Source organism: Schistocerca gregaria, chromosome 8, assembly GCF_023897955.1.
Source record: "Schistocerca gregaria isolate iqSchGreg1 chromosome 8, iqSchGreg1.2, whole genome shotgun sequence".
Classification (NCBI taxonomy): domain Eukaryota; kingdom Metazoa; phylum Arthropoda; class Insecta; order Orthoptera; family Acrididae; genus Schistocerca; species Schistocerca gregaria.
The window spans coordinates 452,944,987-452,971,154 of NC_064927.1; the positions used below are offsets into that span (position 1 = coordinate 452,944,987).

Sequence of the window (26,168 nt, forward strand, 5' to 3'; positions counted from 1 at the left end):
ATATAAGAAATGAGATTACAGAAAATGAAAAATTGCTAGAGGAAAAATGCAAGGCTGCAGATTCACATGTAACTAATGATAAGATAGATGCCACTGATGGGAAAATGAAAAAGGCCTTTGTTGAAAAAAGAAGAAGAGAAGCAAATAGCTGAAAGGAATATGTAGAGTGGCTACACAAAAGAACTGAACTTTAAGGAATATTACAGAAAGGGAAGACGAAGTAGTTGAAGATGAGATGAGAGATATTATACTGCAACACTGAAAGACCTCAGCAGAAGTAAGGCCACTGTAGTTGACCACATTTCCTCAGTATTACTGAGACCTTAAGAGAGTCAGCCATGACAAAGCTATTCCACCTGATGTGCAAGATATATGGGACAGGCTAAATACCCACACACTTCAAGAACATTTCAATAATTTCAATTCCAAATAAGGCAGATGCTGACAGCTGTGAATACTATTGAACAGTCTGTTTAATTTCAGGCTTGCAAAATACTGATACTAATCATTACCGGGAGAATGAAAAAACTGGTAGAAGATGACCTCTGGGAAGAACAGTCTGGGTTCTGGAGAGATGCAGGAACACATGAGACAATTCTGACTTTGCAGCCTTTCTTCGAAGATATAAATATTTAAACCTATATTAATAGGTATGGTAGATTTAGAGAAAGCTTTTGGCAGTTTTGACTAGTATCCACTCTTTGAAATTCTGAAAGTAACTGGGATTAAACACAAGGAGCGAATGGCTAGTTACAACTCACACAGACATCAGATCACAGATATAAGAATCGAAGAGCATGAAAGGAAAGCCATAGTTGAGAAGGGAGTGAGACAGAGTTGTAGCCTTTTGATAGTGCTATTCAGTCTGTACACTGAGCTAGAAGTAAAAGAAACCAAGGAGGAATTTTGAAAGGGTGTAAAAGTTCAGGGAGAAGAAATAAAAACTTTGAGGTTTGCCTATGAAATTGTAATTCTGTAAGGGACAGCAAAGGACTTGGAACACCAGTTGACTGGAATGGACAGTGTTTTGAAAAGAGGTTCTAAGATGAACAGCAATAAAAGTAAAACAAAGGTAATATATGTAGGCAAACTAAATTGGGCAATACCGAGAGAATTAGATTAATAAAAGCGACAGTAAGGTATTTTATGAATGCTACTATTTGGCCAGCAAAATAGCTGATGATGGCTGGAGTAAAGGAGTGTAAAATACAGAGAAGTAATAGCACGAAAAGTATGAAAAATAGAGAAATTTATTAATATCTAATATAAATGTGAAGAAGTCTTCTGAGATTATTTGTCTGGAACACAGCCTTATATGGAAGTGAAATGTGGACAGTAAGCAGATCAGGCACCTTCAAAATGTGGTGGTGCAGAAAAATGCTGAAAATTAGATGGCTAAATCAAATAACTAATGAGGTGGTACTTGACTGAAATGGAAAACAAAGTTATGGCACAACTAATCGAAAACAAGGGATCAGCTGATAGAACACTTCACAAGGCACCAAGGAATGAACAATTTTGTGTGTGTGTGTGTGTGTGTGTGTGTGTGTGTGAGAGAGAGAGAGAGAGAGAGAGAGAGAGAGAGGCTTTCTCTAGATGTATCTAAGATCTACAGTAAAGAAATAGTTCATATATTACCTCATTATTTGATCCACTGTTGTGCCAGAAAACTTTGATGAAGCGATTGTTGAGCACGGCTTCAGTGCTTCTATATGCAGCATACGCTTCCGCGTGACTCGAGAAAGTCACTATCGCAGCTTCCGGATCTCCCTCGTATGATACCTACAGAGGACAGTACAGCTGTAGTCTCTCTACAACCGACAAACTATATCAAATACGTCTCTCTACTCATTAATTCCATATAACACAAACTTGTACTTCAATCAATTAATGCAGTCCCTTATCTTCACTCAGAATCCACACATAACCAGAAAAATAAGATTATATTAATTGTCTGACCAACTACCTCTCAAACCACGCACAACCAGATACTGTCCTGATGTAAATATAGTTTGCTTTTGTAGATGCCCAATTTTCGTGATTTACTTCGAGCATCCTCTGTCTCACAACGAATTTGGACAGAGAAAGGTTGTGGAGTTTAAGTAACTAAGTGATTGGTAGTAGAAAGTGATCCTACAGTAGAATCCCACATTCAGAACAAAATAATTGTTTCAGGAGAATAAGTCTTGCACTCACTTGAGTTGTGAAATTACTGAGCTCTGAACATGCTAACATATTACATAGATTAACATCTCTAAGACAGCGACACTAAATTGAAGGGTGTTTAAAAATGAGAACCACAGCACACCTTTTATTCTAGAGATGACATCACACAAATTAAATGAAAGTTACTCATTCTGCAATAATAGTAGCACCACCCATTCTGTAGAGGCTACATCTGCTTAGTACATTGTTGTCAGCAGATGATTGGTCAGTTTGCAAGGAACTCTATTAAGTATTTTTATGACGCCATTCGCATCTTAACTGTTGTTGAGGTTGTGCTTGTTTGGTAGAACTAGGACTTGCCAGTTGTCTTGTGCAGACAGCAGCAGAGTATATATTTCTTCCAGATTAGGGATATATTAATATAAGATATTCCATCTTCAGTCACAATATTTATATTTTCCAATTAGTGTCCAAAGGGTTTCAAAGGTACAACTGAGATAGTTTTCTCATTAATCTAACAACTGTATCATTTTGCAAAGCTAAGTGAAAAACTGAAGCAGAAATACCACTATTATATCTATACATCCTTAAAAATGGAGTTGTAGCTCCAAAAAACAGAAACTGCTCGACTTACTGTCTGTTTGTTATATGCTTCATCTTTTGTTACCCTAGGTAATTCCAGCTTCCTGTAACATGATTTACAAACTGACTGGAATATGTGGCTGCCAAAGAATTAAATAAGAGCAGTTACAAGCTGGGTGTAGCCAACATACATTATCTCAATATCTTTTATTTGTTAGCTATGAAGACTCACTGATAATGACACCATTTATAGACTACAAACAGTAGGACAAAAGTGACAGAGGAAAAGGTGTGGGTGAGAAGTAGGTAGGTGCCTCGAACAAAGAAGTGCACCAGTTTTAATTTGATTTATTTAATGAGCATGCAGGTCTAATATTTTCACTCTCAACGGGTTATGAAAAATAACTGACTTTGATCACATTTTGTACATCTTTCTGATATTTAGTGTATTGGCTGAATGTAAGCCACCCTTTTCCCCAGAACACAGATCAAAAAAGTTAAGGTGAGGTGTGTCTGCACAACCCTACAAACAAATATCAGTATATTCTTCCATCACAGGAACTTCAACTGTAGTGCTCACCTGGTTTGAAATGGAGCTAGGATATTGCTAATGTTTGGAAAATAATCGTTTTATATGAGGTAACAGTGCAATCACCTTAATTTTTTGAAATTATATTTAGCCTTCACTAATGAGTGGTTACACCAGAGGAAAAGGGGGGGCCGGATGTTAGTAGAGTCTTCAAACTTCGGAAATCAACACAGTAATTATGCAAATTTCAGATTCTCAGTTATTCATTATGTCAGGAGTAAATAAAAGAGAGACTGGTGGAAAGTATGATTTGGAAGAATCTTATGTATGGTGTTACACTGCGTAAAACAATAAGCTGGAAATTTTCATTTGATAAAGATGCACAGTGAGGGACAGCTATCAGTGGCAAGGACTACTTCCAAATTATATCTTTATGGCTAGCTCGAGTCAGCACCCGAAGCGTGTGTTGTCGAGGGATGTGCTTATCCACCACAGTGAAGAACTTTTACAAAATCCTCGCGTAACTGTTTATAGATTATTCTTCATCAATGTGGCATCATTACTGAGTTGGATTAATGGAGGATAGAAGAGTCCATTTTGTCTGTACAAGAGCTTTACACATATGCTCAAACAACTGCAGTGAGAGATGCTATGGCAAAGAGTTTGTCGAGAAATGCTATTTTCTGTGACATCTTGAAAATGAATGCATTGTTAAAATTAGAACATTTGGGACTTGCACAGATGAGTACCTAAAATTTCCACCTATATACAGGATAAGAATGGTAGGGAAGGGAAGATATGGTAGCTGCAAGTACAAATTTAGATGCTGACATCTGACTTGGACCTGCTGAGGGCAAGGCAGATATTTTCTCGCCTACATTAGAACTTCAGTCTCCACCTCCAAAATGAATTATTATTACTGGAACGGTCACAGCTCGGACACAGTATGTTGAAACAGCATTACTGTCACATCTTGTTTTGATGATAAAATCTAGAAAATGTGATCAAAACAATGTACTCACAATTTTTTACACTGAGGAGTCAGACAAAACAGCTATTGTCTGTGTCCTTTCAGCATGACAGAGCACTAGGAGCAATTGTGTATGACCAACAGTGACTAATCAACTTTCAAATCCACAGAATTGAAGCAGGTCAGGTGTGCTTAAGGTTAGCTGAGATCAGATACAGGGGCCTATGTGTGTACTATACAGCTTTCATGGTTCTTCATATAACCTTGGATGCCACTCACTGCCCACTCTTCATATTAGCATCTAAACTTACTTGCTTCAAACAAAGTGAAATAATCATATCATATATTTTCACAATTTGCTATCTATGATCTGTGATTTACAACATGCAACGTATCATAACAAAACTAATTAGATTTTTTTAAAAATTTTTGTTCTGTTAAAATCAAGTGAAATGAATGATATTTCCTATCAAAATTCAACTGGTAATAACAAGTTTCTACTGTAACAAGGGATACATGCTTTCCTAAAAAATGATATGGATATAATTATAGTTTTATGAGATTTGAAAAAAAGGAAAGTCCCATTAAGTACAGAAGCTTGTGACTGTTGAAAAAAAAGTTGAATTTTCATTTATGTAAATACCTGAATGTTAACAATCTTGCCAAACTTGGAAAAGTGATTGTTGAGATGTGTTATATTGTTTAGAGGTCTTGGCACCTTCTTCAGCTCAAGTGAACAATTGTTCGGATTTTTGTGTCGAGGTCCCAGGCGGTTGAAATCAAATCCTGGTTTTTTCTTTGCTGCTACTTCTCTCGCCTGAAGAAGACAGAAACCACACAATTCTATTAACTTACAGATGAGATTCAAACTACTTGCTTATCAGCATTCCCGACTACAAGGGTATTAATGTATAGCCAGCCACATTATTTTGTAACAACATCAGATGAAACCAGATTAGGGAGAATGTCTTTGCAGTGAATATATTCTTATTTTGGAAAGTGGAGTGCAAGATCATCACATATAGTAGTTTGTCACATTTGTTTAATTTCTGAAATTAGCCTATACAAAGAAATAGTTAAATTTGTGAGTCAAATTTTTTTTTTTATGCTATTACAATTGACACAATCAAATTTGTTGAGCTTATCAGGTTCCAGTCCACAAGTCACGTATGCGTGATGATTTTACTCCATGCAAAGATTATGCTGAGGTTTTCAGTGTGAATTTCCATATTCCTTGAGTGTATTTTCAATGTGTAGGAGCAAGCTAGTCATTACTGGTGCTCTGGTTACAAGTGAAATCATTATGGTTGTCTCACAAATTTTATCAGCAACTGTTCCGAGTTCAGCAACAACTGAAAAGAAGCAGTAGGTGTTATTTTATGGTATGTTGATAATTTTTACTTTTGGACTGTTTAACTAAACCTGAATGAAACACAATTTTTGTGCCATACACATTTCACCTTTATTCTTTGCAGGGCATCTTCAGTGGCCTGCGATATGTACACATCTTTACTATTCAGTTTACATTTTGGGACCATGTATATACAGATTATGAACACGTATGACACAAAAATTCAGTTGTAATTAGGTGGTTCAAAAGTAAAAATTATCAACACACAGTAATATTACATGCAACTGAGTATGCACTACACTGAAGATATACATTGTCTGATAAAAAAAAATGCGCATCATATTTGGTGCAATCAGATCTACTCCAGCTTCTTGGCTTTCTACTCCAGCTTATTGGCTTTCACTGTTAACCAGTATAATACCTCCCAATCTACGCAGACGTACTGCCCTTATGAGGGAATTCCATAAGATCTCCACGAATTCTAACCTACCCATGCATAGCGACGTGCCACTTTTAAATCATAAAGAGACTGAAATTACACCATCCAACTCTGTGCAATGTTGTTGACATTGTTGCTAAGGATTTCAAACCCCTTGAAGAATGGAAAAATTGGTGGGAAGCAGTGACAGATGTGCGCTTGCATATCATCATCTCAGGCACTAAACTTCCAACTGGATTCGACCTACCACGCAAGACCTGGACTACCCTCAACAGAATCAGTATCGCCCGCGGCCGACACACAAATGCTCTCTTTAAGTGGAAGAAGCTGCCTAATACAGCCTGTGACTGCGGGGCTCAATACCAGACTGTTCACCACACTGTCAGTGAATGCAGGACTTCCTGCTAGCAACTCCGGATGCAGTGTGCTGGATTGAAAGACTAAATATTCAGTTGTAAAGCCAAACTTAAATTTCTTGTGTGCAAATACTGTACACATGTATATGTAACTTAATTTTATGATATTTCTGTATTAGCTATATGCTAAATAAATAAATAAGTAAATGAATCACTCATAAGCAGACACATGAAATGAAACTTCTCAGGTTGTGAAGGTATGTGACATTATTTCTGTGATTGCAAAACCACGTTAAATTTACAAAGAACTTGGCAGCATGAGCCCACTTTTAAGTATAATGTTGCACCCCCCTCCAGCCGGGATCCCCGCACTGATTGGTTGGTAAGGGTATCAAAAAGGTGTTATATTCTCTCCTAAGAGAACCTAGCCACCAATTGTGTAACGGATCCTTAATATCGTGGATACTAGCACTGGAACAGAATCAATGTTTGAGCTGTTCACACACATTTTATTGGAGACAGATCTGTAGATACTGAGTGACACGGAAGTACCTCACTATCATGCAGACCGCTGATAGAGACTTATGCAGTGTGTGGACAAACATTGACTCGTTGAAAAATGGTACCACAATACTGTCACACAAGTGGTAACACAAGAACACAGTGCATCAGTTGCATACCATTTGTGCCATTAGAGTTCCTGCAATCACTACCAGACCTGAAATCATACCCAATGACTCCCCACATCAAGACGCCATGACTAACACTGCTGTGCCTCTAAACCACATTGAAAGAATGGGTCTTCTTCCCAGTTAGCCACCATACTCTCTGATGACAGTCATACAGGATAGTGTAGAACAGCAAATCTTCACTAAACACAATGCCATGCCATTCATCTGAAGTTCACATTTCCGAGTCGCAGCAACAGTGCAAATGCAGTTGTTTGAGTTATGCTGTTAAAGGCAACCTACAAACGGGACAGTATTTTCCTAGTACCAGCTGCTACTAGTCTCCAAACCAGGGGTGTGGAATGACACAGAATGTTACTTGTTCTCACAAAACAGGCACAGATATGAAGAGATGACAACATGCTTTGAGCACAATATTGTAAGCTTCCTCAGTGACGATCAGACACGGTCAACCAGAACCTTGACAATGAATATGCCTAACCTCACTTTCCTGTTCAGTCAAACATTAGGCCACTCTCACACAGAAATGCCCTACAAATCTGGATACTGTACTATTTGAACAGCCACCCAAATGGATTCCTTGAAGCTCCACCTGGACATCAGGAATGGGATTACCTTGGCAAACTTTGTATTTAGAGTTGTCTGAAAGCTGACGCAGTCCCTCAGCCACATACTCCCGACGATCAAGTACCACGGTCGTGGATCCCTTGTCAGCCGGAAGAATGATGCTGGATCCATCTCCACTTAATGATACCACAAAGGAAACTTATTTATTATGGATATTAAACACGTTGCAAATTCGAACAAATGTTAAGTGTACATAGTTTGCATAACCTTGGATTATGAAATGATCCCAAACACCTAAACTAGTACTTCGCCAAATTCCTCGTAGTGTCTCACTTCAGGTAAATGACGACCGTATCATGAGACAATGTTTTCATACACCAGTTTGTTGATTGTGTGTGTGTGTGTGTGTGTGTGTGTGTGTGTGTGTGTGTGTGAATGACTGAACTTACAAGGGAACAATCCAGTCCAATATGTTGAGATCTGCCCTGAAATTCTTTATACAGGAAGAAAACAGTAAAAGAAATGCACTGTCAAATTTTAGTTACTAAGGCACATTGTGCAGGTTTTTTAAAAATTGTTGCAATTTGCCCAATTCTTAGCTTGCGACACAGGTGGAAAATAATGATTCTTCATATTTCATCTTTGCAGGGGTGAAAACATGCCTGGATTTCACATTACTGTGGTGGTGGGGAGGGGAGGGGGAGGGGGGGGGGGGTTGAAAATAATTAATTGAATTCCACATTACTGCACAAAGACAGATGCTATTACCAAGCATATGCAAAGAAAGCACAAATAAAATTAATTCAGCTTTCAGATCACGGATAGCCTGGGCTTCGGCTGTGGTGATGTTGGGAGTAGGATTAAGGTTTTTCAAGAAAGATTGAGAGGCAAGGCTGGAAGTGAGAAATTCCTGGAAGGTTTGGAGAGGGTGATTTTGAGGAAGAGGAGGTGGGTCCTGCTGTGATGGAGGACGGAACTGCTGCAGGCAGGGTTCAATTTGGATAGAGTCTTGGGGAGTTGGATCATTAGGAGTGGGATCAGGATTATTTTTCTTCGTGGCAAAGTGATATTTCCAGCAGGTACTAAGAGTGTAGGACAGTAAACCTTTGACCAAGGCAGTTTGGTTGAATCGGGGAGTGGGGTTGAAGGTAAGGCCTTTGGATAAGACAGAGGTTTCGGATTGGGAGAGAGGTTTGCAGGAAAGGTTAACTACTGAAATGGGGTGTTGTGGTTCCAGGTTGTGTTGACTAGAATTTTGAGGTGTTGGGAGGAGTGGAGCTGGAAGTGGGAGATTGAGTAGATGGGAGAGACTGGGTCTGTGTGCAATGAGAGGAGGTTGAGGTTTGTTGGAAAGGTTGTGTAGGGTGAGTGAGTTGCCTTTCTGGAGGTGGGAAACCAGGAGATTGGATAGTTTTTTGAGGTGGAGGGTGGCATGCTGTTCTAATTTGCGGTTGGCCTGTAGGAGGATGCTATGAACAGCTGGTGTGGATGTGGGAGAGGAAAGATTGAGGACTTTGATTTGGGATAGGAGTTGACGGGTGTGTTCATTGGCCGAGTCGATGTATAGGTGAAGGATTAGGCAGGTGAGGGCTATGGATTGTGCAGTTTGGAACTGGTATCAGGACTGATGGAAAGAAGGATTGCAGCCAGAGATGGGAACTTCAAGTGTGAGGCCTTTGGGGGTAATGCCAAATGTCAGACAAGCCTGAGTAAATAAAATATGGGAGCGTAATCTGGCTAGGGTGAAGGCATGTTTGCTGAGGGAATGTAAATAAAATTTAATGGGGTCGTTGTAGGGATGTTGTGAGGTTGACATGGTATTAGAAGGTGGAAAGGGTAACATGAGGTTAAAGTTAATATATATATATACCTTCTACCTACTTCCTAAAATTCACAAACCCAAACATCCTGGCCGCCCCATTGTAGCTGGTTACCAAGCCCCCACAGAACGTATCTCTGCCTACGTAGATCAACACCTTCAACCCATTACATGCAGTCTCCCATCCTTCATCAAAGACACCAACCACTTTCTCGAACGCCTGGAATCCGTACCCAGTCTGTTACCCCCAGAAACCATCCTGGTAACCATTGATGCCACTTCCCTATACACAAATATCCCGCACGTCCAAACACTAATCGCGTGTTTCTTCCCTTTCACGCCGATCACCTGCCACCCTACCTAAAACACTCTTTCCTCGTCACCTTAGCCAGCTTCATCCTGACCCACAACTTCTTCACTTTTGAAGGCCAGACATACCAACAATTAAAGGGAACAGCATGGGTACCAGGATGGCCCCCTCGTATGCCAACCTATTTATGGCTCGCTTAGAGGAAGCCTTCTTGGTTACCCAAGCCTGCCAACCCAAAGTTTGGTACAGATTTATTGATGACATCTCATGATCTGGACTCACAGTGAAGAACAACTCCAGAATTTCCTCTCCAACCTCAACTCCTTTGGTTCCATCAGATTCACCTGGTCCTACTCCAAATCCCATGCCACTTTCCTAGATGTTGACCTCCATCTGTCCAATGGCCAGCTGCACACATCCGTCCACATCAAACCCACCAACAAGCAACAGTACCTCCACTTTGACAGCTGCCACCATTCCATATCAAACGGTCCTCCTTCCCTACAGCCTAGGCCTTCGTGGCAAACGAATTGCTCCCAGTCCTGAATCCCTCGACCATTACACCAACAACCTGAAAACAGCTTTCGCATCCCGCAACTACCCTCCCAACCTGGTACAGAAGCAGATAACCAGAGCCACTTCCTCATCCCCTCAAACCCAGAACCTCTCACAGAAGAACCCCAAAAGTGCCCCACTTGTAACAGAATACTTTCCCGGGACTGGATCAGACCTTGAATGTGGCTCTCCAGCAGGGATACGACTTCCTAAAATCCTGCCCCGAAATGAGATCCATCCTTCATGAAATCCTCCCCACTCCACCAAGAGTGTCTTTCCGCCGTCCACCTAACCTTCGTAACCTCTTGGTTCATCCCTATGAAATCCCCAAACCACCTCCCCTACCCTCTGGCTCCTACCCCTTGCAACCGCCCCCGGTGTAAAACCTGTCCTATGCACCCTCCCACCACCACCTACTCCAGTCCTGTAACCCGGAAGGTGTACACAATCAAAGGGAGAGCCACATGTGAAAGCACCCATGTGATCTAGCAACTGACCTGCCTGCACTGTGATGCTTTCTATGTGGGAATGACCAGCAACAAACTGTCCATTCGCATGAATGGACACAGGCAGACAGTGTTTGTTGGTAATGAGGATCACCCTGTGGCTAAACATGCCTTGATGCACGGCCAGCACATCTTGGCACAGTGTTACACCGTCCGAGTTATCTGGATACTTCCCACCAACACCAACCTATCCGAACTCCGGAGATGGGACTCGCCCTTCAGTATATCCTCTCTTCTCGATATCCGCCAGGCCTCAACCTCCGCTAATTTCAAGTTGCCCGCCGCTCATACCTCACCTGTCTTTCAACAACTTCTTTGCCTCTGTACTTCCGCCTCGACTGACATCTCTGCCCTTAACTCTTTGCCTTTAAATATGTCTGCTTGTGTCTGTGTATGTGCGGATGGATATGTGTGTGTGTGTGTGCGCGAGTGTACACCTGTCCTTTTTTTTACACTAGATCGCGTGTTCCCGGGATTGGAATGACTCCTTACCCTCTCCCTTAAAACCCACACCCTTTCATTTTTCCCTCTCCTTCCTTCCTTCCTGATGAAGCAACTGCCAGTTGCGAAAGCTCGTAATTTTGTGGTGTGTGTTTGTGTGTTTATATATATATATATATAGGGAGAGACAAAGGTGTGAAAAAAAGTCGAAAAAAGTGTTGGTTTGAGATGAGCTAAGTTGATCCTGTGCTGAACTTAGGTTGGTGAGCAACAATGGGTGCAAAGGTTAGCTAATTGTGTTGTCTCCAAAACACGTTAAAAGGGTGGGGAAATTCAGGAAAATTTCGAAAAAAATGCGTGTAAATGTATTCAAAAGGACTGGTTATGTACTGGCAGGTTATGAAAATGAGGCTAAATATTGTTTGACGAAGAAATAATAACGTTTAAACCTGTGGGAAGCTGCTAAAAAATGATCGGTTATGTGGGAAAAACGGGGAATGGAAATAAAACGAAAGTTGTTGGAAATAGCTGAGATGGTTGTTTAATGGGTGAAAGGAACTGAAGCTGTGAAATAGTATTCAAGAGTTTACACGAAATGTTTGTAAACTTGTAACAGTGGATTTTATATCAGCGGTAATGTTGAAAGCGTTTAAAGTTATTAGGTTATGGTTTGGAAGTAAATTACGTATTATTATAATTAGGCAGGATAAAATGTATGGTAGATTACGGAAAAAAGGGGAAGATGAATACAAAGTGGAACTCCTTGTACAAACAAAAAGAGAAAGTAAGAGGATAGAAAAGATTTCGAAATGCAACAGAGACAATAACAAACGTAATTGTTGGGTTCAAATTAATGATATAAATAAAATAGAAAGAAACCTCCACATGGCAAAAATATATTAAATACAAAGATTCCAAGACTTACCAAGCGGGAAAGAGCCGGTAGACAGGCACAATAAAACAACACACACACACACACACACACACACACACACACACACACACAAAATTTCGAGCTTTCGCAACTGGCGGCTGCTTCGTCAGAAAAGAGGGAAGGAAAAGGAAAGATGAAAGGATGTGGGTTTTAAGGGAGAGGGTAAGGAGTCATTCCAATCCCGGGAGCGGAAAGACTTACCTTAGAGGGAAAAAAGGATAGGTATATACTCGCGCCCCCCCCCCCCCCCCCCACACACACACACACATCCATCCATACATATACAAAACCTTTCACCTGACTCCATCAAACTCCTGACTCCACCGACACCTCGCACTCCTACCTTCTACCTACTTCCTAAAATTCACAAACCCAAACATCCTGGCCGCCCCATTGTAGCTGGTTACCAAGCCCCCACAGAACGTATCTCTGTCTACGTAGATCAACACCTTCAACCCATTATATGCAGTCTTCCAACCTTCAAAGACACCAACCACTTTCTTGAACGCCTCGAATCCGTACCCAGTCTGTTACCCCCCGGAAACCATCCTTGTAACCATTGATGCCACTTCCCTATACACAAATATCCCGCACGTCCAGGGCCTCGCTGCAATGGAGCACTTCCTTTCACGCCGATCACCTGCCACCCTACCTAAAACCTCTTTCCTCGTCACCTTAGCCAGCTTCATCCTGACGCACAATTTATTCACTTTTGAAGGCCAGACATACCAACAATTAAAGGGAACACCCATGGGTACCAGGATGGCCCCCTCGTATGCCAACCTATTTATGGCTCGCTTAGAGGAAGCCTTCTTGGTTACCCAAGCCTGCCAACCCAAAGTTTGCTACAGATTTATTGATAACATGATCTGGACTCACAGTGAAGAACAACTCCAGAATTTCCTCTCCAACCTCAACTCCTTTGGTTCCATCAGATTCACCTGGTCCTACTCCAAATCCCAAGCCACTTTCCTTGACGTTGACCTCCATCTGTCCAATGGCCAGCTTCACACATCCACCCACATCAAACCCACCAACAAGCAACTGTACCTCCATTATGACAGCTGCCACCCATTCCATATCAAACGGTCCCTTCCCTACAGCCTAGGCCTTCGTGGGAAACGAATCTGCTCCAGTCTGGAATCCCTGGACCATTACACCAACAACCTGAAAACAGCTTTCGCATCCCGCAACTACCCTCCCAACCTGGTACAGAAGCAGATAACCAGAGCCACTTCCTCATCCCCTCAAACCCAGAACCTCTCACAGAAGAACCCCAAAAGTGCCCCACTTGTGACAGGATACTTCCCGGGACTGGACCAGACTCTGAATGTGGCTCTCCAGCAGGGATGCGACTTCCTAAAATCCTGCCCCGAAATGAGATCCATCCTTCACGAAATCCTCCCCACTCCACCAAGAGTGTCTTTCCGCCGTCCACCTAACCTTCGTAACCTCTTGGTTCATCCCTATGAAATCCCCAAACCACCTTCCCTACCCTCTGGCTCCTACCCTTGCAACCGCCCCTGGTGTAAAACCTGTCCTATGCACCCTCCCACCACCACCTACTCCAGTCCTGTAACCCGGAAGGTGTACACGATCAAAGGCAGAGCCACGTGTGAAAGCACCCATGTGATTTACCAACTGACCTGCCTACACTGTGACGCTTTCTATGTGGGAATGACCAGCAACAAACTGTCCATTCGCATGAATAGACACAGGCAGACAGTGTTTGTTGGTAATGAGGATCACCCTGTGGCTAAACATGCCTTGGTGCACAGCTAGCACTTCTTGGCACAGTGTTACACCGTCCGAGTTATCTGGATACTTCCTACCAACACCAACCTATCCGAACTCCGGAGATGGGAACTTGCCCTTCAATATATCCTCTCTTCTCGTTATCCTCCAGGCCTCAATCTCCGCTAATTTCAAGTTGCCGCCACTCATACCTCACCTGTCTTTCAACATCTTTGCCTCCACACTTCCGCCTCAACTTACATCTCTGCCCTTACTCTTTGCCTTTAAATATGTCTGCTTGTGTCTGTGTATGTATGGATGGATATGTGTGTGTGTGTGTGTGTGTGTGTGTGTGTGTGTGTGTGTGTGTGTGTGTGTGTGTGTGTGGGCGCGCGCGTGTATATACCTGTCGTCTTTCCACTCCCGGGATTGGAATGACTCCTTACCCTCTCCCTTAAAACCCACATCCTTTCATCTTTCCTTTTCCTTCCCTCTTTCCTGACGAAGCAGCCGCCGGTTGCGAAAGCTCGAAATTCTGTGTGTGTGTTCGTGTGTTTTATTCATTGTGCCTATCTACCGGCGCTTTCCCGCTTGGTAAGTCTTGGAATCTTTGTTTTTAATATATTCATCTTTTATCTTCCTACACTCCCTCAACTTTGGCACCTTACTGTACACCACAGCATCATCAGCAAACAACCGCATATTGCTGCCCACACTGTCTACAAAATTGTTTACGTGTACAGAGGACAACAGAGGTCCTCTCACACTTCCCCGGGGCACTCCTGACAATACCCTTGTCTGTAATGAATACTTGCTGTCAAGTACATTGTACTGGGTTCTATTATTTAAGAATTCTTCGAGCTACTTACATATCAGTGAACTTATGCCATATGCTTGTACGTTTGTTAACAGCCCGTAATGGGACACTGTGTCAAGTGCTTTCTAGAAATCTAAAAGTATGAAAACCATCTGTTGCACTTCATCCATACTTCACAGTATATCATGTGTGAAAAGGGCAAGCTGAGTTTCGTATGAGTGATGGTTTCTAAAACCAAGCTGATTCATGAATGTAAGCTTCTAAGTGTCAAGAAAGTTTAATCTATTCTAACTGAGAATACATTTGGCAGCAAACCAAAGTTAAAATTACTGGTTTGTAATTTTTTAGATCCATTCTTTTACCCTTCTTATATACTGGAGTCACTTGCACGACTTTCCAGTTACTTGGGACTTTGTGCTGGATGAGAGATTCACAATATATGCAGGCTAGGTAAGGGGCCAATGGCATAGAGTACTCTTTGTAAAATCAACCTGGGATTCCACCTGGACCTGGTGATTTACTTGTTTTCAAATCTTTAAGTTGCTTCTCTACACTAGGTACGCTTGTTTCTATGTCGTCCATATGGGAGTCTGTCCAATGCTCAGACGACGACGTGTTTGTATGGTTCTCCTGCATGAACGACTTCCGGAACGTGAAATTTAAAACTTTAGCTTTCATTTTGCTATTTTAAACTGCCACACCAGATTGGTTAACAACTGACTGAATGAAAGCCTTAGACCTGCTTAGCAACATTACAAAGGATTAGAATTTTTTTGGGTTCTCTGCCAGGTCTTCTGCTAAGATGTGAGAATTTCTACTAGCCTTCACTTGTCATTGTTTGTGCATTCTTTTCTGAACAGTGGAGAGGGGGGAGGGGTAGAGGGGTAGAGGGGGGCAGGGGTAGAGGGGGGCAGGGGTAGAGGGGGGCAGGGGTAGAGGGGGGCAGGGGTAGAGGGGGGCAGGGGTAGAGGGGGGCAGGGGTAGAGGGGGGCAGGGGTAGAGGGGGGCAGGGGTAGAGGGGGGCAGGGGTAGAGGGGGGCAGGGGTTGAGGGGGGCAGGGGTTGAGGGGGGCAGGGGTTGAGGGGGGCAGGGGTTGAGGGGGGCAGGGGTTGAGGGGGGCAGGGGTTGAGGGGGGCAGGGGTTGAGGGGGGCAGGGGTTGAGGGGGGCAGGGGTTGAGGGGGGCAGGGGTTGAGGGGGGCAGGGGTTGAGGGGGGCAGGGGTTGAGGGGGGCAGGGGTTGAGGGGGGCAGGGGTTGAGGGGGGCAGGGGTTGAGGGGGGCAGGGGTTGAGGGGGGCAGGGGTTGAGGGGGGCAGGGGTTGAGGGGGGCAGGGGTTGAGGGGGGCAGGGGTTGAGGGGGGCAGGGGTTGAGGGGGGCAGGGGTTGAGGGGGGCAGGGGTTAGAGGGGGGGAGGGGTAGAGGGGTTGAGGGGTAGAGGGGTTGAGGGGTGAGGGGTTGAGGGGGGAGGGGTTGAGGGGGGAGGGGTAGAGGGGTAGAGGGGGGAGGGGTAGAGGGGGGGAGGGGTAGAGGGGTTGAGGGGTAGAGGGGTTGGGGGGGGAGGGTTTGAGGGGGGAGGGGTTGAGGGGGGAGGGGTTGAGGGGGGAGGGGTTGAGGGGGGAGGGGTTGAGGGGGGAGGGGTTGAGGGGGGAGGGGTTGAGGGGGGAGGGGTTGAGGGGGGAGGGGTTGAGGGGGGAGGGGTTGACGGGGGAGGGGTTGACGGGGGAGGGGTTGACGGGGGAGGGGTTGACGGGGGAGGGGTTGACGGGGGAGGGGTTGACGGGGGAGGGGTTGACGGGGGAGGGGTTGACGGGGGAGGGGTTGACGGGGGAGGGGTTGAGGGGGGAGGGGTTGAGGGGGGAGGGGTTGAGGGGGGGAGGGGTTGAGGGGGGAGGGGTTGAGGGGGGAGGGGTTGAGGGGGGAGGGGTTGAGGGGGGAGGGGTTGAGGGGGGAGGGGTTGAGGGGGGAGGGGTTGAGGGGGGAGGGGTTGAGGGGGGAGGGGTTGAGGGGGGAGGGGTTGAGGGGGGAGGGGTTGAGGGGGGAGGGGTTGAGGGGGTAGGGGTTGCAGGGGGAGGGGTTGCAGGGGGAGGGTTTGAGGGGGGAGGGGTTGAGGGGGGAGGGGTAGAGGGGGAGGGGTAGAGGGGGAGGGGTAGAGGGGGAGGGGTAGAGGGGGAGGGGTAGAGGGGGAGGGGTAGAGGGGGAGGGGTAGAGGGGGAGGGGTAGAGGGGGAGGGGTAGAGGGGGGGTGCACATGCGTGCGTGTACATGTCCAACAAATGGTGAAAATGCTTCTGATATATTTTTACAATCTGCTGTGGGCCATTTGGGAACCATTCCTGTCGCACTTCCCATACTACTGTAATAACTGGAAACAACACATAACACCATTCTTTGAATTAAGTTATACAAATATGATGCAGCAGAACATGCCAACCGTTACATCAACTTTCTTGGCCTTCCATTCCATCAACATCTGCTTAGTTCTTCATGCTGTTACATATTCTCCCTTCTGCAGTTTTTTGTGAATTCAGGGAACTCCGTTCTGTCTTGCCACACTGTTCCAAATACATCTGCACTCTTATTTGTTAGTTTGCCAACAGAATCTGCGACTAGTACACCAACTGTCAGTGTAAATACAGTACCCATTTCTGAGCAAATCGTATGTGGCTCCAAAACAATTTGACAAGGTGGTTTGTACTCAGGATGAGTGCTACTCTACAGCACAACTTTACCACAATTTTCAAAAAATTTATGCCAAATCTGCTACTTTCAAAGGAATAAATTGCTTGCTTACAAGACGTCTTTTCCAGAGATTCATCTATATTAACATCCCTTTGTGATCTATAAATGGATCTGAATGTGTTCCCAGCTATTCCATAATCAGTTGTTCTTCAAACTGTTTTGTTTCCAGCTCCTAGGTATTGTCTGCAAAGTAGAGGCATTCAAACATAAGTTTAAACCTGTATTTCATTAATTCATTTCCTAAAGTGTACCGTGTCAAGTTATTTCTTCCTTGGAAAGTACAGTTTTGTGTCCTGGGGTCCACAGAGTACCCTTAAAGATGAACATTCCAAGCACAGTATTCACTTCATCCCCTGTTGTGTCCTTCCAGCTGCGAAATTCAATCTTGCTACTCAATTGGGACAAAAAATCATGAACTAATGCACATATAAGTTTACTTGATCAGCTATTGTTTTGCACCATCAGTGGCATATTAATGCCAAAGTTACCAGTACCCTAAAGTGATGTCAAGATCAACGAATATGTGCAAAAGCATACTGTAGCAACTACTGCAGTGTCATACTGTCACGACACGATTATGAATCTGTGCCACTATCGTTCCTCATCATACACATCTAGCATACTTCCTGAGCTGTCACTAAAGCTGTCGTATCTCTGAAAGAGCTTTTCCACTATAGAATGTGACAATATACTCCTTTTTATCATTATGACAGATCACTCAGTATAGTTGGAGTCATGAACGATGGCGGTCAAGTTCAGGCTTGTTCTGCGCACCTGCGCCACGTACGTTCTGACAGCCGATGAATAGCCAGTATGTTCTGAGCGCTCTGCTGTAAATTCCATAGCTAATGCTAGCGTTAACCGTGATCGTAGCGAGTTGTTTAGTGAATTTCGATTCCATTTGTTGCGAGTTATCATCGCTGACTGTGGTGGTAAGTGATAAATTCTGGATAAGTAAAGTGAGAGACATGCTTTGCAGCATACAAGCTTTCTTTAAGCAGAAAGCACACGCGTGCGCATACCGGAGCTGTGTCTTGGAATCATCAACAAGCAATCCCCGTTCATGACTCAACATGCACGAACTGCTATTGATCATGGATCGGACTACAGTAAATAAAAAGAAAACGGCATGAAAAGTGTGTTATACCACCATCACTAGACTCTTGAGACAAATTTAGAATCAACCAAGAAAGTATTCTCTTGACTGGCAAGAGGTACCATCATGTGGAATAAGTTTTAACTGACAGCATAACATCAATGACCTGTATTCCACCACTGCTATTAACTATAGGCACATACTTATGAAGATGGATAAAACCATTGAGTAGGAATAGTGTGGGTTGGTACACAAGTTGGCAGCATTTTTCCATAAGTTTAATAAGATGTTAGTCATGAATAGTATATTCTCCTTCACTATTTTCATCGGTCTGCCAACACTGGAGTAATTTTTCAATTCCACGACTTCCAGAATCAAATGGACTTCAGGTGAAGAAGTCGTCAAGCCATGTTCAGAGTGCATTTTCATCTGGAAAGGAAGTTACTTGTAAGTTGTTCGATAAAGAGCAGAAAAGGTGAAAATCTGTGGGCACAAGATCAGATGAATAAGATAGGTGCGGAATGGCTTCCCAAGCCAACTTCCATATAGTGTTTCTTGTCAGTCTAGCAGAATGCAAGCGTACATTATGTGGAGTTGCATGACTTAACACAGTCTCTTCCTGGTCGTTGTTCTTTAGTTGCATCTGCACGGCATCTCCGTTGTTTACAATAAATTTCAGCAGTGATGGTTACACCTTGGGGAAGCAATTTGTAGTACACCACAGCGTCACTGTTCGATCAGACGAATAGCATTATTTTTTGTAGGTGCATGCAGGTCTTTGGAGGGTGAGGTGATGCTTTGCTTGGTCAAACCATTTCTTTCTTTTCCTTACTTTTTTAGCATAAAGACATGATTTCTTGTCACCAGTAATGAAACAAGGTAGAAATGGTCTGTGTTGTTCACAAGCCCACTGATGACGAGCAAACAGGAGGTGAACATACGGCTACCCACCAATTTTTTTATGATTTTAGCTCAGCAAATGTGGTACCCATACACCAATTTTTGAATCTTACCCATTGCAAGCAGATGTTGCAAGATGGTTGAATGATCACAGTTCATCACATTTGCCAGTTCTCAAGTACTCTGACATGGATCATTGTGGATTAACGCATTTAAATGACCTTCATCAAATGCCAATGGTCTTCCTGAATTTGAAGAGTCACTATTGTCAAAATGATCCTCCTCAAAGCGAGAAAACCATTTTCTTCCTGTACTCTGTTCAATGACATTATCCACATACATGGGGCAAATGTTTCTGGCTACCTCTACTGTAGGCACCCGTCTACTGAACTCAAACAGAAGAATAAATCAAAAATGGTACAATTTTGCCACTTGGCACTCCATTTTCTAGTGTCCACAGCTCCACTCACTATCTCCAAATGACAAAATGTAAACTCAAATAGCAACAGTGAACTACAAATAAAAATTACAACTGATAAATAAACCCACAGAACCCAGAATACCGACATGCAAAACAGAAACAACTATTATTGTGTGTGTCAATATTGCACCTATAACTATGAAGCTTTGGTTTTACAAACCACAACTGGAGTCGTAAAAAAACCTCAGACCAGAAAATAAAGATATCTGCAGTTCAACATACACCAGAAGTAATTTATTCCATACATTTAACAATAACTTTCCTAAGTTATCTGTTTTACAGTTCTTTTGCAAATGTGTCAATGTCTACACATGTGTATGTTCCCCATAATCTCTATCGTCCACTCCACACAGTTCCAAGTTTCAAAATCTCACATGTTGACTCTATTTGACGGCATTCTAGCCTGCCTACCGCAGCCAATTCTCTCTTGCCTTTCAGGACTGATCCTCTCTCTTTTCTCCCCCCACAAATTCTCTTTGCTTTCTCTTGTTTCCCCCCACAAATTCCCTATGCTTAGTTTCAGAGAGGTAAATGCTAATTTACTGACTTCTAGAAATATTTTTCTACTTCAAAGTACCAAGGCATAATGTTCCAGAAGAGGGATTTGGATTTAAATTGGAATTCTCTCACCCAACTGCTATGTGTCGACAATGCAGTTTCCCCCTCCCCCACCCTCCTGCCATCCAACTGTCAGACCACTTGCTGTGCCCAGGTACCAAAATAATAATGACATTAGTGCCATTTTCCACTGGCGGGATTTACAGTAAATTTACAGTGCAAATAAGCACCAAAATTGTCAGCACTGGATCAACAACAAAGCTATTGAAATACCACCAATTGTGTTTAGAAGATGTGGTGACACCATGTGAGAGCCCGTCACAGGTGATGGAATTTAATAGATTTTGTATTTTGCCGTAGCCAAACAATAAACAAGTGCATGGCTCAAAACTTTTAAAGCAGATGACCTCACCAAGGGTGTAGTGCACATTGATTGCCAAATCAGTCACAAGTAAATTGCAACTGCAGCATGGGACTCTCATCTGTAAACTGATGCTGCATTTCATCTCAGTTGGCTACTGACCTGATCCACTGGAGTGACATTCCTCTTGCCATAGTGTGCAGCCTGGTAAGCTTGCTGCTGCTCCGGATGCTGCTGCTGCTGCTGCTGCTGCTGCTGCTGCTGTGGCTGCTGCTGTTGTTGCTGCGTCTGTGGCTGTTCCTGCTGTCCCACCTCATCTGTCACCGGCACACTGATCAGCTCCCGCTGAGGTTGCGGGTTGTATGCCACGGAACGGTTTACAGCTCCGCGAACTGTACCGCCACGCATACCTTAAAATACATCTTATATAGTACCACAACAAACAGCTAAGAGAAGTTTGTGATACAAAGTGTGAATTGCAGATAAAAAATTCTAAATGACAGTGATGATAATTCAGCTTCTAAATTAATCAGCCTCATATCAAACACAGAGACACTGTGGAGAAATATTATTTTATAGATACACTGTAATTTGTCTGCCACAGCAGTTTAAACATAAAGGTAAATATCAAGAGCTACCTCATTTACTAAGAAAATGCTTCAATTTTCACTTTCAGCCACATTTGTATAATGGTGTCAGGTGACTTATAGAATGGTGCAACAGAGATGCACATTATGATACGCAGCTGTCACTAATGTAGGACATTTAAGAATTCTGCACACCTCAGTATTCACAAATGCCCAATACCTGAGTAGTCAAAACAGCTTCATTAACATGTAGCCCTTTCACAGTTTCTTTATAATGCCATGCAGCACAAATACCTTTGCAAAGTAATAATGGCAAGTGAAGCAAAAGTAAGCTGACCACTCATCTTAAGTGTACACACTGACTCACTGCACTTCTTACGCCATACTATAACGTCGAGACACATGTTAAATAAAACGAGTTGAAGAATTCCGTAAAAAATAATTTTTTTTTTTCATTTATCACACGAAAGTATGTTATACATACAAGAGTTGTAACAATTGCAAATTAAGTAAACACCACACACAGCTTTGTGGAAAATTAGTATGAAAATAGACTTTGTGAACTGTAAGAAAATAATTCACTGCTGAACTCCCAAATATTCAGCTTCATGGAAGCTACATGACAAACCCTATAAGAGAAAGACATGTACATGCATGCTAATTAGAAAAATCAGGAAATTACATTTGTGGTGCTTGCACTGTTATCAAAGTACGACTATCTCCACATTACATCGGTTAGACCATCAGCGAGAGTGCACCGCTAGTTGCTGCAACTATTAAGGCGAATACATCATTTGTGTGTTACATATTTTTACGAGCTTCAAAAGAGGAGGGACTTATTTTCAGTTATCTGTTTAGTTATTGGTTTATTTTTGTAATTTCTTGTGTGTTCCAGTGCTTACTAGGCACAACCTTTCATTTCAATAACAGTGTAGTGTACAGTACCACCATTGCTATCGACCCTCGTATCGTACAGGCTCTTGTTTGTTTGGTTAGAACAGCTCAGTGTCGGTTGGACCGTCAGTGAGAAAGAACTTCGATTTCCTGCTGCTAATAAGGCGAGTACACCGTTCATTTGTTGAATATTTTTACAAGCTTCAAACAGGAGCGACTGCAGAAATGGAGAGACACTGTGATTGCTGTGTACAGATGCGAGCTGAGTTGGCGACCCTTCGCTCACAGCTCCATGCTGCGATGGCTTCCGTCACACAGCTTGAGGCTGCTGCCAAGGGGCGTCACTGTGGGAGGTCGAACACAGGGATGCGAGGGACGTCCAACATGTCCCACGTGTCCTCCGATCAGTCCACTACTGTGACCACCCTGGGTACTGCCTGCACTGAGATTGATCCCTCACCTATGGTCGAATGGGAGATCATTCCAAAGTCTGGCAGGTAGTGAAAAACTTTCCGATCGTAGGGCCTCGCTGGTTTGTTTGACGAACAGGTTTCGGGCTTTATCTGTGGCTGACAATGTGTCTGAGCCGGATGCAGTCGTCCACCCTGTTCCAGAGGTAGCTTCTTGGCCTGCAAGGTCTGGGCATTCACAGAGGGTGGGTTTGCTGGTAGTTGGGAGCTCCAATGTCAGGCGTGTAATGGGACCCCTTAGGAACATGGCTGCCAAGGAGGGAAAGGAAGCCAATGTGCACTCCATGTGCATTCCAGGGGGACTCATTCCAGATGTGGAAAGGTTGCTTCTGGATGCCATGAAGAGTACAGGGTGCAGCCAACTGCAGGTGGTGGTTCACATTGGTACCAATGACATGTATCGCTTTGGATCGGGGCAGATTTTGCATGGTTTCGGGCGGCTAGCAGAAATGGTGAACACTGCTAGTCTTGCTTCCCGAGATTAAGGCAGAGCTCACCATCTGCAGCATCGTCGATAGAACTGACTGTGGTCCATTGGTGCAAAGCACAGTGGAGGGTCTGAATCAGAGGCTTATGTGGTTCTGAGATGGTGCAGGCTGTAGATTCCTTGACTTGTGCCATCGGGTGGTAGGTTTCTGGATTCCGCTTAATAGGTCAGGAGTCAACTACACACAGGAGGCAGCTACACGGGTAGTGGGGGCTGTGTGGAAGGGACTGGGCGGCTTTTTAGGTTAGAGGGTCTCAGGGAACCACAGAAGGGGCATCCGTCTAAAAGTGGGCAGGTAAAACACAAAAAGGTAGTTGTAGAAACAATCGGTATTTTAGTTGTAAATTGTTGTAGCTGTGTTGGGAAAGAACCAGAGCTCTAAGTCCTAATAGAAAGCACTGAAGCTCAAATAGTTGTAGGTACAGAGAGCTGGCTAAAGCCGGAAATAAGTTCAGCCGAAATTTTCAAATGATCTAACAGTGTTCAGAAAGGACAGATTAAATGCAGTTAGTGGTGGCGTATTTATTGCTGTCAGGGGTAGTCTGCCTTGTAGTGAAATTGAAGTAGATAGTTCGTGTGAAATAGTATGGGTAGAGGTTATACCTGACAATCGGACTAAACTATTAATTGGATCGTTTTACTGACCCCCGACCCAGAAGATATAGTTGCTGAACAGTTCAAAGAAAACTTGAGTCTCATTTCAAGTAAGTACCCCGCTCATACAATTTTAGTTGGTGGTGATTTCAAGCAACCCTCAATATGCTGGAAAAATTATACTTTTAAAGCCGGCAGCAGGCAAAAAACGTCATCCGAAATTGTACTGAATGCTTTCTCAGAAAATTATTTTGAACAATTAGTTAATGAGCCCACTCTAAGTGCAAATGGTTGAGAAAGCATACTTGACCTTTGAGCAGCAAATAATCCTGGACAAATTGTGAGTATTGTGACAAATACAGGGATTAGCGACCACAAGGCAGTTGCTGCTAGGCTGAATACCGTAACACCTACAACCATCAAAAAGAAACGTAAAGTACATCTATTTAAAAAAGCTGATAACAATGCTCTTAACGCCTTTTTGAGAGACAGTCTTCACTCCTTCTGATCTGATCATGTAAGTGTAGAAAAGTTGTGAAATGTTTTCAAAGAGATAATATTGGCAGCAATTGAGAGATATATACCACATAAATTAATAAGTGATGGTACTGATCCCCAATGCTTCACAAAACAGGTCAGATCGTTGTTGCAGAAGCAACAAAAAAAGCACGCCAAATTTAAAAGAACGCAAAAGCCCCAAGATTGGCAAAGTTTTACAGAAGTTCGAAATATAGCACATACTTCAATATGAGATGCTTTTAATAATTTCCACAATGAAATTCTGTCTCAAAAACTGGCAGAAAACTCAAAGAGATTCTGGTCATATTTAAAGCTCACCAGTGGCAATCAATACCTTCACTGTGCAATAACGGTGAAGTCACTGATGACAGTGAGACTAAAGCAGAGTTATAAAACATGGTTTTCTGAAACTACTTCACCAAAGAAGAAAAAGAAGAAGTAAATATTCCTGAATTCCAATCAAGAACAACACCCAAGATGGGAAACATAGAAGATATCCTCGGTGTAACAAAGCAGCTTAAATCACTTAATAAAGGCAAGGCCTCCGGTCCAGATTGTATACCAGTCAGGTTCCTCTCAGATAAAATAGCTCCATATTTAGCAATTATATACAACAACTCACTCACAGAAAGATCCGTACCTAAAGACTGGAAAATTGCTCAAGTCACACCAATACCCACAAGGGAAGTAGGAATTATGGGCCTATATCACTAACACCGATTTGCAGTAGGGTTATGGAACATGTACTGTATTAGGACATTATGAAGTACCTCAAAGAGAACAATTTATTGAGACACAGTCAGCACGGATTCAGAAAATATCGTTCTTGTGAAACACAACTAGCTCTTTATACCCATTAAGTAATAAGTGATATCAACAGGGGACGTCAAATAGATTCAATATTTTTAGATTTCCAGAAGGCTTTTGACGCCATTCCTCACAAACGTCTTCTAACCAAACTGTGTGCCTACGGAGTATTGCCTCAGTTGTGTGACTGGGTTCGTGATTTCCTGTCAGAAAAGTCACAGTTCGTAGTAATAGATGGAAAGTCAACTCCCAGTGAAGGCGGATTTAGGTCAGGAGAGCATATACGCTGATGCACTGGATTCAACAATAAGATCTGTGTCAAATAACACCTTATTTGTGTCTTTTTCTGCTGTAGGGTTTCCCAATATGAGCTGACACAGTATTCGAATATCAGGTGCAGTCTGTTGGTTGCTTGCATAAACATACAATGAGCAAATGTGAAGGAGAATACTTAAATATTTTTCTTGGAGTGATAGCTACATATCTTAGTTGCTTCTCTGTTTTGATGTACTACAAGCCTCCAGACAATGCAACAGGTAAAGCAATTTTTAAGTTGCAGCCGAGTTGGTGATTTACATTTAACTGAAAATGAAATGGAGAATGCATCTTATTGTTAACACTAAATAGTTTGTAAAACTGCCACACAAATGTGTGTTATTCAATGAGAAATACACTCATTCGCATTCTTTTCTCCACACAGGAAATGAGATTTTTTGCTATTGGAATACACACAGTTCATTCACTAATAATGTCGTCAGGTATGGCAAGCAATGCTGAAGATAACTATTAACACAATCTAGTATTGTTGCCTCTGCAACCTGTCAATACAATGAGTATTAATTGAGAGTGTCAGGCTACAAAATAGTTTAAATTTTCACACAAAATGTCATTTTTTTTATGTTTTGCATATGAA

General features: G+C 43.0%; 1 protein-coding gene across 5 annotated transcripts in view; it reads right to left on the reverse strand.

Moving 5' to 3' along the window:
* Positions 1-26,168, reverse strand: part of LOC126284062 (RNA-binding protein 26) — a 223,834-nt gene that overhangs the window by 99,748 nt on the left and 97,918 nt on the right. For all 5 annotated transcript variants that reach the window (XM_049982659.1, XM_049982655.1, XM_049982656.1 and 2 more), the window contains exons 9-11: positions 21,060-21,307; positions 4,891-5,064; positions 1,639-1,782 (exon numbers count right to left, since the gene is read on the reverse strand). In XM_049982659.1, coding sequence (XP_049838616.1) covers positions 1,639-1,782; positions 4,891-5,064; positions 21,060-21,307 — 566 coding nt within the window. The remainder of the gene's footprint in view (positions 1-1,638; positions 1,783-4,890; positions 5,065-21,059; positions 21,308-26,168) is intronic.